A 13,590-nucleotide genomic window follows, 5' to 3' on the forward strand; every position below is an offset into this window, starting at 1 on the left:
CAACGAGTGTTGCTAGGTGCACCCAACATTATTGCTGGTGCACCCAGCATCACTTAAAAATGCTAGAAATGCCCCTCCAATGTTTCATTGTGTGGATCAAGTTGATTCGTGGAAAAATTCATGCAGATCAGCTTGATCTTTGTAACACAAGCGGACCAAACGCGAATCAAGTTGATCCGTGAGTTTTTCACAGATCAACTTGATTCGTGATTTTTCCACGGATCAACTTGATCCGTAAGTATTACACGGATCAACTTGATTCACGAGTTTTCCACGGATCAACTTGATCCGCAGGAGACTGAATTTTTTAAAAAAGTTTAACTTTATTGAAACTTAATTTTAAATGACATTTGTAATATTAGTTTAACATTTCTAATTTACTTACTTCCATTCATAATATGTCAATGAATTTCGAATGAATTTGGTATAAATTTTGGATCAAGTAATTTAAACATAATTGACAAAAAAACACTTGTCACGACCCACCCTTGGCCATGACCGGCGCACAAACTATGACTTCCCTAGTCTGGCCAGCCTATTCTATACACAACAACCTGTAAAATAACACACACACACACACACACACACACACTATATATATATATATATATATATATATATATATATATATATATATATATAGACAAATCCATATACATATATTTCATTCCATCCATTTAATAACAAAGTTGATTATAAATACTAATCATCAAGTTTCTCAAAATATCATAAGCACATCTTCATCATGTCTATAAGAGAGAATCATTTAAATTTCAAAATACAGGAATTCTCTCTAAATCTCTTACTACCCTAGCCCCTATAGCTGCATTATACTGGAGTTACAACCAAAAATATCCATCAGACACAATGGGGACCTACCAAAAAGATAATCAAGTTCCTGGGTGTGTCAGCAAATCCCAAGAAATCGGTTACTCCACTACTGTGTATCTGAGAAAAGATAATCAAGTTCCTGGGTCACATCTTGACCTAAGACAATAGTAAAGGTCAAAGATTTAATTATGAGGAAGAACTAGAGAACCAACTTGGAATCACATACACTAAGACAATAACTCCAGTCTAACATGGATTGTCATAGCCTCTTGCATGTAAGTTGTGCCCGGGTACACAAGTTACAAACAAGATTCCATAACAAACCCAACAATGCAGCTATATGACCTATCAACCTGGGCTCTGATACCAACTTTGTCACGACCCACCCTTGGCCATGACCGACACACAAACTATGACTTCCCTAGTCTGGCCAGCCTATCATATACACAACAACCTGTAAAATAACACACACACACACACACTATATATAAATATATATATATATATATATATATATATAGACAAATCCATATACATATATTTCATTCCATCCATTTAATAACAAAGTTGACTATAAATACTAATCATCAAGTGTCTTAAAATATCATAAGCACGTCTTCATCATGTCTATAAGAGAGAATCATTTAAATTTCAAAATACAGGAATTCTCTCTAAATCTCTTATTACCCTGGCCCCTATAGCTGCATTATACTAGAGTTACAACCAAAAATATCCATCAGACACAATGGGGACCTACCAAAAAGATAATCAAGTTCCTGGGTGTGTCAGCAAATCCCAAGAAATCGGTTACTCCACTACTGTGTATCTGAGAAAGGAAATAAAATAAGGGGTAAGTCACAAGGACTTAGTGAGAGCATAATATACTAAGCGGACAAGAAAGAGAGCACCATTTAACATGAGTATTTCCATCCCAAGAGATGTTATAATGACCTTAAATAAATAATGAACAAAAATACGCTTGCTTTTAGAAATCAATGTACGCAAAGAATATAAATTTCAGAACTTCTCATAAGCTGGTATCCAAAATAATTACTTTAAAATCAAGCATTCATTCTACTATGTGCACATAGACCACATTATCTTTTCGTTGTGGTGAACGGTAATTATATAACTACGACATTTAGCTCGTAGGCTGCATTATCTCTTCGTTGCAGTAAACGGAACATATAAATATACTATGAGTAATTGACTCATAGGCTACATTATCTCTTCGTTGTAGCAAACAGAAATATCATTATACTATGAGAATTCAACTCATAGGCTACATTATCTCTTCGTTGTAACAAACTGAAATATAATTATACTATGAGAATTCAACTCATAGGCTACATTATCTCTTCGTTGTAGCAAACGGAAATATCATTATACTATGAGAATTCAACTCATAGGCTACATTATCTCTTCATTGTAGCAAACGGAAATATCATTATACTATGAGAATTCAACTCATAGGCTACATTATCTCTTCGTTGTAGCAAACAACAATATTATTCATAAACTCATCATAAATAGAATTAAACAAACAGTTCAACATTCCTCCTCATATATATATATCATCAAAATATCAAAATAAATTTCAAAGCTCACCAAAAAAATATATACATTCTGAAATAAACTTGCTTCTCCAAGATGAACTTTAAAAACATCGCTAAGTATATTAACTACTCACCTAAATGACGCAATCACTGTCTTCCACTGTTGTTGGGAAGATCAACCACCATATTTTCCAAAGGATCTAAACATTTAAAATAATAGAACAAGGGATTAGACAAAATCCCCAATTTTAGCAACCTAGGGTTTTGAGGAAACTACAATTAATTCCTAATACTTAGTTCCTAACCCTTTTTCACACAACCCCTAACTAATTAGTGCTATAACATACTCATCTAACACAATGGGTCATAAACATTTACCTTAAAGAGATCAAATAGAAAACCAAGGAAATGCGTAGTGTTTTCCTCTTTTTCCTGTCACCTCCTCGTGCTTGGAAAAACCCAAGGATGCAAAAAGCTTGCAAATTTCGGAACCATGGGAGGAGATGAGCGAAAGGTTGAAGTATTAAATCTTTGGGGAAGAAGGGATAGGGTTAAAGAGGGGGTGGGCTGCTACACAAAAAGAAAATGGAAGTTTTGAAAAGGGGGGGGGGGGTCTCGGGAGTTTTTAGAAAGCTGGAGGGGTGGGTGGGTATTATTATTATATTATTATTTTTCTTTTTTCTCCCCTTTTAGTGAAATGGGGCATTTCATTCTTCCCCCCTAAAAAAAATTTGTCCTCGAATTTGATCTATGACTAACCTTAAGTCTCAAACAAGTGAGGGTACTTCTCACGCATAATGGTTTCTGGTTCCGAAGTCATCTCCTCCCCCGCTGGTCCTCTCTAAGCCACTTTCACTGATACAACATCCTTAGAACGTAAACATTTCACACGTTTGTCCATTATAGCCACTGGTTGTTCTGTATAACTGAGATTCTCATCAAGTTGCACTAACTGAAGTTGAATAATGTGAGAAGGGTCATGAACATACTCTCGAAGCATCGACACATGAAAAATTGGGTGAACACTCGATAGATCTGGCAGAAGGGCTAAACGATAAGCCACTTGCCCCACCCTCTCTAGAATCTCAAAAGGACCAATAAACCTGGGGTTAAGCTTACCTTTCCGACCAAAACGTAAGATACCTTTCATGGGAGACACACACAAAAATACATGTTCTCCTACACTGAACTCTAAAGGTCGACATCTCTGATCTGAATAAGACTTTTGTCTACTTTGAGCAGTCAGTAAGTGATCTCGGATTATCTTGACCTTCTCAACAGCTTCTTGAATTAGATCTGGGCCTACTAACCTAGGCTCTCCCATTTCAAACCATCCAATCGGTGATCTACAATGCCTCCCATACAAGGCCTCAAAAGGTGCCATTTGAATACTAGATTGATAACTGTTATTATAAGCAAACTCTGCCAAAGGCAAGTATTGATCCCAACTACCTCCAAAATCAAGCATGCAAGCACGCAACATATCTTCTAGGATATGTATTGTTCTTTTTGATTGACCATCAGTCTGAGGGTGAAAAGCAGTACTCAAATCTAGTCTAGTCCCTAAGGCCAGTTGGAAAGATCTCCAAAATTGAGTTGTGAACTGAGGGCCCCGATCTGATATGATGGACAATGGCACTCCATGCAAAGATACTTCTATCCTTTCTAAATAGATCTTGGCATATTGAGTTGCTGAGTAGGTAGTTTTCACAAGAAAAAAGTGTGCTGACTTAGTCAATCGATCTACAATCACCCAAACCGAGTCATAACCCTTGGAGGTTTTAGGTAACCCCGTCACAAAATCCATAGTAATCCTCTCTCATTTCCATTCAGGTATATCAATTCGTTGAAATAAGCCTGCGGGCTTCTGATGCTCTGCTTTAACTTGTTGGCACACTAGACATTTAGATACAAATTCAGCTACATCCTTTTTCATCCCTTCCCACCAAAAGAACTCCTTCAAGTCTTGATACATTTTTGTAGAACCTGGATGAATGGTGTAAGAGGAATAATGAACTTCCTCCATAATCTTTTCCCTCAGGCCTCCTGAACTAGGAACACATAGGCAAGTGCCAAAATATAACACACCTTCAGAATCAACTACAAAATCAGAAACCTTTCCTGCTTGAGTCTCCTCCACAATCTTTCTTAAGTGAGGGTCTTCACTTTGAGTGACCTTAATGGTATCCACTAAAATGGAACGAGCATGAATATGGGCTAAAAGTGATTTAGTGCCTGCAACCTCAAACCTTACTCCGCTAGCTACAAGATCTTGAAACTCCTTCACTATTGGTCTTCTAACTTCAACAATGTGAGCTAAGCTACCCATAGACTTTCTACTCAAAGCATCAGCAACTACATTTGCTTTACCTGGATGATATAAGATCGTGCAGCCATAGTCTTTTAAGAGCTCCATCCACCTCATTTGCCTCAAATTCAAGTCCCTCTGCTGAAATATGTACTTAAGACTCTTATGATCAATGTAGATCTCACAAGTCTCACAATATAGGTAATGCCTCCAAATCTTAAGAGCAAAGATTACTGCTGCCATCTCTAGATCATGTGTAGGATAGTTTTGCTCATGCCTCTTGAGTTGTCTAGAAGCATAAGCAATCACTCTTCCATGTTGCATCAAAACACACCCCAGTCCAATCCTCGATGCATCACAATAAACCACATAGCCACCACCACTCGAAGGTAAGGCTAGGACAGGCGCAAATGTCAAGTAATCCTTTAGCTGCCAAAAACCTTGCTCACACGCATCATTCCATTGGAATGCAACTTGCTTCTGTGTTATTCTGGTTAGAGGAGCTGCAAGTCTAGAAAAATCCTAAATGAACCGACGGTAGTATCCTGTAAGTCCAAGAAAACTATGAATTTCTAATACTGATGTAGGCCTAGGCTAACTCTGAATCGCTTCCACTTTCTTCATATCTACGCTTATACCATCCTTATATACAACATGACCTAGAAAGGTTACGCTATCCAACCAGAATTCACATTTAGAGAACTTTGTGTACAACTTATGCTCCCTCAAGGTTTGTAAGGTCAACCTCAAGTGTCGCTCATGCTCCTCTTTACTTTTAGAATACACCAAAATATCATCAATGAAAACTATCACAAAATGGTCTAAGAATGACTTGAAGACTCGATTCATCAAGTCCATAAAAACTGCAAGGGCATTGGTTAATCCAAAAGACATAACCAAAAACTCATAATGTCCATATCGAGTACGAAAAGTTGTCTTAGGAATATCCCCTGCCTTTATCTTCAACTAGTGGTATCCAACTCTCAAGTCAATCTTTGAGAAACATTGAGATCCTTGAAGTTGATCAAACAAGTCATCAATACGGGGTAGAGGATATTTATTCTTCACAATCACCTTGTTTAATTGTCGATAGTCAACACATAAACGAAGTGAACCATCTTTCTTCTTGACAAACAAGACGGGTGCACCCCAAGGGGAACAACTAGGACGAATGAAACCTTTGTCAAGAAGATCCTTCAATTGCTCCCTTAACTCATTAAGCTCAGCTGGAGCCATCCGATATGGAGGTATAGATATGGTTTGAGTTCCTGGAAGCAAATCAATGCCAAACTCTACTTCCCTATCTGGCGATATACCAGGTAACTCCTCAAGAAAAACATCAAGGTACTCACATGCCATCGGGACCTGCTCCAACTCTACTACTGGCACATTGACATCTTTTACCATCGCAAGGTACCCTTGGCAACCCTTCCTCAACAACCTGTGAGCTTTTACCCCTGAAATCAAATTACTAGATGACCAATTTTGATCACCCTGAAACACAACGGTCGGTTCCTCCGGCATATCAAACTTCACCACTTTATTATGGCAATCTAAAGTAGCATGGCAAGTAGCCAACCAATCCATACCTAAGATGACATCAAAGTCTACCATATCTAACTCTATAAGATCTACCATAAATGATTTTCCCTCTAACAAAATTTCACAAGATTTGTACATTGAATTTGCTAATAGAGAGTGACCCATGGGTGTAGCCACTATCAGAAATTCACTCAGAGGTGATGGATCTCTCCCTAACATAGTTGCAGAGAAAGAAGATATAAAGGAGTGTGTAGCTCCAGAGTCAAACAAAACACGGGCATTCTGAGAGTCTATGGGAAGTATACCTGTAACCACGGCATTGGATGCTTGAGCATCCTGACGAGTCAAGGTGAACACACGAGCCTGCCCTCCACTTGTCTGTCCATGTCCTCTGCCACCTCGATATGATCCATTTGGTGCACGTGATCCTGAACCACTAGATTGTCCCATCTCGACCATGGGTGTTGCCACTCCACTAGAAAATGGCTGAAAAGATGACATAGGACAGCTCCTAGCAAAATGTCCAATTTGCCCACATCGATAGCAACTTGTTGACCCTTGCCTGCAAGGTTCGATATGCGCCTTTCCACATGTAGCACAAGTAATAGGGGTCCCACCAGAAGTCGCACGATGCTGTGAAACACCCCGACTATGAGCTCTACTAGCTACCTGACTAGCTTGAGTGACTTGTGGCAGCCGACCTCCCTGTTGACCTTGCCGAGGCTGACTTGTATCAGCTCTAAAACCTCCACCACCATGGCCCTGATGGCCACCACGAGATGTATCCGAGTGAAACCTCTTACGTGAGTCACGAGAATTTCCACCCCTGTCTCTGTTTCCTCGCTCAATAGTTAAATCCCTATTCAGAGCTTGATCATAAGTCATGTCACCATGTCCTGCAATTGCCCTGAACAAATAACTCTTCAAACCTTCTAAGAACCTTTGAACTCGTAACTTCTCAATAGCCACCAAGTGTGGTGCATATCTAGAAAGTCGCATGAATTGGATATTATACTCCATCACTAACATCAGCTCGGTTTGCACAAGAGTCTCAAACTCACGTGCTCTACTGTCTCTAACACTTTGAGGCAAAAAGTGAGCTAAGAACAACTCGACAAACTCATCCCATGCTAAAAGAGGTGTTCCTGTTGGTCTTGCAAGGAGCATAGTCTCATACCATCCCCTTGCTACATCACGCAAATGAAAAGTTGCAAACTGTACCATCTGAGTAGGGGAACAACCTAAACCTCGACATATCTATGACACCTCATCTACAAAGGTCTGAGGACCCTCATGAATGTCTGAGCCACTGAAAGTCGATGGATTAAGCTTTGTGAATGCACTCAAGGGAACCTCCGCCACAGTAGGCTGAACCAGGGGTTGTTCATGTTGCGCACCATCCTGACCAGTCTAAAAAAATAGGTTGTTGTTGCCCTGCCTGTTGTTGCCTTGCCTGTTGTTGCCTGCGTTCCCCAACCACATCAACTAATCATACTAATATCTCTTGCATATTTTGCATATTAGCCGTCAACTGAGCTAGTGTTGGGTTCCCAAGTGTAGCCCTAGGAACCTCAACCTCTTGCATTCCGCCACCCCTACCAAGTCTTCCTCGTCCACGACCGTGACCACGTCCACGGCCTCTTAGGGCTACATCTTGGGGTTGAGCAGAAGCCTCGCCAGAAACTGACTCATTAACACGTTTATTCCTGGGTCACATCTTGACCTAAGACAATAGTAAAGGTCAAAGATTTAATTATGAGGAAGAACTAGAGAACCAACTTGGAATCACATACACTAAGACAATAACTCCAGTCTAACATGGATTGTCATAGCCTCTTGCATGTAAGTTGTGCCTGGGTACACAAGTTACAAACAAGATTCCATAACAAACCCAACAATGCAGCTATATGACCTATCAACCTGGGCTCTGATACCAACTTTGTCACGACCCACCCTTGGCCATGACCGACACACAAACTATGACTTCCCTAGTCTGGCCAGCCTATCATATACACAACAACCTGTAAAATAACACACACACACACACACACTATATAAATATATATATATATATAGACAAATCCATATACATATATTTCATTCCATCCATTTAATAACAAAGTTGACTATAAATACTAATCATCAAGTGTCTTAAAATATCATAAGCACGTCTTCATCATGTCTATAAGAGAGAATCATTTAAATTTCAAAATACAGGAATTCTCTCTAAATCTCTTATTACCCTGGCCCCTATAGCTGCATTATACTAGAGTTACAACCAAAAATATCCATCAGACACAATGGGGACCTACCAAAAAGATAATCAAGTTCCTGGGTGTGTCAGCAAATCCCAAGAAATCGGTTACTCCACTACTGTGTATCTGAGAAAGGAAATAAAATAAGGGGTAAGTCACAAGGACTTAGTGAGAGCATAATATACTAAGCGGACAAGAAAGAGAGCACCATTTAACATGAGTATTTCCATCCCAAGAGATGTTATAATGACCTTAAATAAATAATGAACAAAAATACGCTTGCTTTTAGAAATCAATGTACGCAAAGAATATAAATTTCAGAACTTCTCATAAGCTGGTATCCAAAATAATTACTTTAAAATCAAGCATTCATTCTACTATGTGCACATAGACCACATTATCTTTTCGTTGTGGTGAACGGTAATTATATAACTACGACATTTAGCTCGTAGGCTGCATTATCTCTTCGTTGCAGTAAACGGAACATATAAATATACTATGAGTAATTGACTCATAGGCTACATTATCTCTTCGTTGTAGCAAACGGAAATATCATTATACTATGAGAATTCAACTCATAGGCTACATTATCTCTTCGTTGTAACAAACTGAAATATAATTATACTATGAGAATTCAACTCATAGGCTACATTATCTCTTCGTTGTAGCAAACGGAAATATCATTATACTATGAGAATTCAACTCATAGGCTACATTATCTCTTCATTGTAGCAAACGGAAATATCATTATACTATGAGAATTCAACTCATAGGCTACATTATCTCTTTGTTGTAGCAAACAACAATATTATTCATAAACTCATCATAAATAGAATTAAACAAACAGTTCAACATTCATCCTCATATATACAACATCAAAATCTCAAAATAAATTTCAAAGCTCACCAAAAAAATATATACATTCTGAAATAAACTTGCTTCTCCAAGATGAACTTTAAAAACATCGCTAAGTATATTAGCTACTCACCTAAATGACGCAATCATTGTCTTCCACTGCTGTTGGGAAGATCAACCACCGTATTTTCCACAGGATCTAAACATTTAAAATAATAGAACAAGGGATTAGACAAAATCCCCAATTTTAGCAACCTAGGGTTTTGAGGAAACTACAATTAATTCCTAATACTTAGTTCCTAACCCTTTTTCACACAACCCCTAACTAATTAGTGCTATAACATACTCATCTAACACAATGGGTCATAAACATTTACCTTAAAGAGATCAAATAGAAAACCAATGAAATGCGTAGTGTTTTCCCCTTTTTCCTATCACCTTCTCGTGCTTGGAAAAACCCAAGGATGCAAAATGCTTGCAAATTTGGGAACCATGGGAGGAGATGAGCGAAAGGTTGAAGGATTAAATCTTTGGGGAAGAAGGGATAGGGTTAGAGAGGGGGTGGGCTGCTGCACAAAAAGAAAATGGAAGTTTTGAAAAGGGGGGGAGGGGTCTCGGGAGTTTTTAGAAAGCTGGAGGGGTGGGTGGGTATTATTATTATATTATTAATTTTTTTTTTCTCCCCTTTTAATGAAACGGGATGTTTCAACACTAATATTATAAACTAATATTATTAATCAAAATAACTAAAAATATACAAAATGTTAAGTCAAATACATCGTCAAAAACTAATGATATCTAAAGTGTGAATAAACTATTATTGATCTGTGCGGCACCTACGTCGAGACCTCACGTCTTCTGTGACACCCCTGACAATCTTGAGACAATTTTGGATGACCTCTTCATGTGTGGATGTGCCTAGCGCATTTAGATGCTGCTCCAACGCCTCCACAATTGCATGGTGAGCCTCCTGTTAAATAGAAAACAAACAAATTATACAAATTAGTATTAAAATAATTGAAGTAAATGACATACATCTAACCAAATAGTAACACTTACCACTGCATGTCTGGGCTCGTCCGCATCACGATCCGCATGTGTCGATGTCGGTGCTACCTCATGAGGGATATGACTGGGTTGCGTCGCATATGCATCTCGAGGAGGATCCATCTGTGGCGCAGTCATGAATGGATGCAATATGACAAAGAACCAGTCCATGTAGTCAGGCGCACACTGACCTGGCACAACAAATAGATCACCTGCTGCCGCCAGATGGTTTGAGTAGTGTGTCCAAGTATCGCCCACGTCATCATATGACACCCATGAATGGATAGGGTGTGCAGGAATGCACTGGACGTAGCCGAACTGGCGCATAACCCTCTCCGGTCTGTATCTAACAACAACAGGCCCCCAGCGGAGCTGTCCCGAGAAGCACAAAATTGGATGAAAGTCCTGCACGGGTCGGTGCTCCGCATATGGCATCCAGCAGACATCTGGGATCCTCAGACGATCCAAGCGCTGCTTGTACATCGCTGTAGATACCTTCTTCACAGTCTTCTTCGTCGCAATCCACCGACACGCACGTGGTGACACCTCGTCATAGTCCGGATTAGCATTGCACTCCGCAATTGACGGAAAGTGCTCGTATATCCAACACTATAGGGTTTACACGAAAATCATACATGTTAATTAAATATACACTCATTAAAACATAGTTGTAAATAAATTATGAAATACATGTTAATTACCTGTAACAAGGTGATGTAACCAGCAAGTTGTCGGCTGGTGTTGAGACTGGCATCATTAAGCTGATCGTACATATGGACGAGGCCAGCAGCTCCCCATGCATACCGCCCAGCAAGAGTGAGGTCATGGAATGCCTATAAGTGTGAGACATGAACATGGGTTGCACTCTTATTAGCAAAAAGAGTGTAACCCAAAAGATGTAGAAGATAAGCGCGAGCGGCAGCTGTCCAATGCTGCGTCTGACATCTGCGCTGGTATATGTCTCGCAGCCACTGCAGGCGTACATATGGTCCACCATATTGGCCTGTCTCGGCCATGGCCACCTCTGCTGAGACCATCAGTAACTCAACCAACAACACCACTGCCTCGTCGGTGCACAGAGGCTGGAAGTCATGGAATGTACCAACGATAGGCAAATAGAGAAGAGATGCGACGTTGTCCAGCGTGATCGACACCTCCCCCACAGGAAGATGGAAACTAGAAGTCTCCCGGTGTCACCTCTCCACAAAGGAGGATATAAGTCCCTGATCACTGGTTTCTATCGAACACGCGATCAAAGAACTTAATCTTGTCCCAGTAACCATGTTCTCAATTACAGGAACAGGCCCGCCCAAGTTATGCACCTTCCTCCCATGGGAGCATAACTTCAACTCAAGACGTTCCTGAATTGAAGTACAAAGAAACACACAATTTGTTCAAATAACGTCAATCAGTAACCAAAAACTAAAAAAAAAATAAAAGTTAATTAACTTTAATCTTATAAATACCTGTCCAGACCATACGCTGCCCGCAACATGGTCAACATACTCTGTAAGCACTGATAGGTCCCTGGGTCCACCAGGAAATCCCACAGGCTCATCCCCGCCAGTCTCTGCACCGGTATCCTGTGTGTTAGTCTCTGCACCAGTGTCCTGTGCGGCAGCATCTACCATGGGCTCATCCCCAGCTACAACAGCCTCTGCCTCTGGTATCGCAGGCGAGTCTGCAGGTACCACAGGCACATCATCGTCAAGAATGACTGGTACCCGTCGCCTGCATGCCGATGCGGTCGGAGTTTGGCGCTGGGGAGCACCGTCAATATCATCACCATCCCCTCTTTTACCCAGACCCCTGGCACCAACCCTACCTAACGCATGGCCTAATCCTCTAGTCTTAACCATGATCTGCAAATTTAGAAATTTTATTTATGTGCAGATTTTTATCTATTTTTAACATATTTTAATTGGATTACACTTGTATTACATTTGTTATGCTAAGATGCTTTCATGTTATATCATGTTTATTTTAAGTTAATTGTCTAATACAATGTTGATCAAAGTTGCTCTCTTTTATAGCTAGTTCCAATATTTGATTTAGTTTTTATCCACCTTGATCAAAATTGTCTAATACAATGTTGATCAATGTTGATCAAAGTTAATTTTCTAAGACCATTGAAGCAAACATTCAATATTTGATTTAGTTTCTATACACCTTGATCAAAATTATCTAATACAATGTTGATCAATGTTAATTGTCTAAGACCATTGAAGAAAACATTCAATATTTGATTTAGTTTCTATACACCTTTGGCAGTTGGTTATTGTGTCAATATCTTAAATAGTTGCAAATTATAGCAAACATTATTGACTGACTTTGGTTATAGGATATTCTCTTATCAACTTAGAGTTGTATGCTTTATTTGGTTTCTAGGGAGTAATATATCACATGTGTTGAAAAACCATTTCCTATAAACTCCATAATATCAATCTCAATATTTGGTTTAGTTTCTATACACCTTTGAATATGTGAGTTCAATTCAGTTTGATTATTGTCAATAACCCTATATTTAGCATGTGGTTTAGTGTTGGAACTTTCACTCAACATTTTGATGGTGGAAAGGCTCAAACACAAGTGAGTGAAGTAGTTATGTGTTGTTTGTTAGGTTTCCTAAACTCATATCTAGCTAACTAAATAGCTCCTCAAGATCCAAGAAAGAAGAGTCAAAGACAAACATGGCAATTTTAAGAAAATATTCATCAGAGCAATTTTGATAACATACAAACAAAGATGGCAAGTGGTGTTTATTGCCTTCAAATCTTTAAATTTAAGCTTGCGGATCAAGTTGATCCACGTGCTTCATGCGGATCAAGTTGATCTGTGTACACCAAAATCAAATGTGGATCATCATTTGCGATTCATCAAAGCATGTGGATCAACCTAAATACCCTAGCAGATCAACCTATCTACAATGGTGTAGAAGTACCAGAAAGGGAAATGGCGCTTACCTTGACGGTGGATGGTGGATGGTGGCGAAGATCTTCATGGCAACCTCCTCAATGCACCTCATGAAAACCTCTTCACGACAACGGTGGTGGGTGAAGAAGAAGAGGAAACTCAACTGTTGGTGAAGAAGAAGAAGAAATGGCAACGCGGGTGAGGAAGAAGAAGCAGAATGCGAAAGGTGGGTGAGGAAGAAGAGCAAAATGCCAAATGCGGGTGAGGAAGAAGAAGAACCGGT

The 13,590-nt window shown here is 39.5% G+C and overlaps 1 protein-coding gene across 1 annotated transcript; it reads right to left on the reverse strand.

The window, feature by feature from the left end:
* Positions 1-7,494: 7,494 nt before the first annotated feature.
* On the reverse strand, positions 7,495-12,253 carry LOC114389937. The gene is made up of 8 exons (XM_028350637.1): positions 11,861-12,253; positions 11,675-11,755; positions 11,378-11,476; positions 11,096-11,227; positions 10,407-11,003; positions 10,196-10,317; positions 7,733-7,943; positions 7,495-7,638 (listed from the first exon to the last, which is right to left on the reverse strand). Exons 1-8 carry the CDS (start codon positions 12,251-12,253, stop codon positions 7,495-7,497), a joined length of 1,779 nt encoding a protein of 592 aa, XP_028206438.1.
* Positions 12,254-13,590: the final 1,337 nt, after the last annotated feature.

This window comes from Glycine soja, chromosome 16 (genome assembly GCF_004193775.1).
Source record: "Glycine soja cultivar W05 chromosome 16, ASM419377v2, whole genome shotgun sequence".
NCBI classification, from domain to species: domain Eukaryota; kingdom Viridiplantae; phylum Streptophyta; class Magnoliopsida; order Fabales; family Fabaceae; genus Glycine; species Glycine soja.

Bases quoted from the DNA above. Each gene is read 5' to 3' on its own strand.
- LOC114389937 (XM_028350637.1), bottom strand. From the start codon at position 12,253: ATGGTTAAGACTAGAGGATTAGGCCATGCGTTAGGTAGGGTTGGTGCC. The intron at 11,477-11,674 runs GTTACTGGGACA...CATGACTTCCAG, and splicing joins TTCCTGTAATTGAGAACATG to CCTCTGTGCACCGACGAGGC. The intron at 7,944-10,195 runs GTCTCGACGTAG...GATGTGACCCAG, and splicing joins GGTGTCACAGAAGACGTGAG to GAATAAACGTGTTAATGAGT.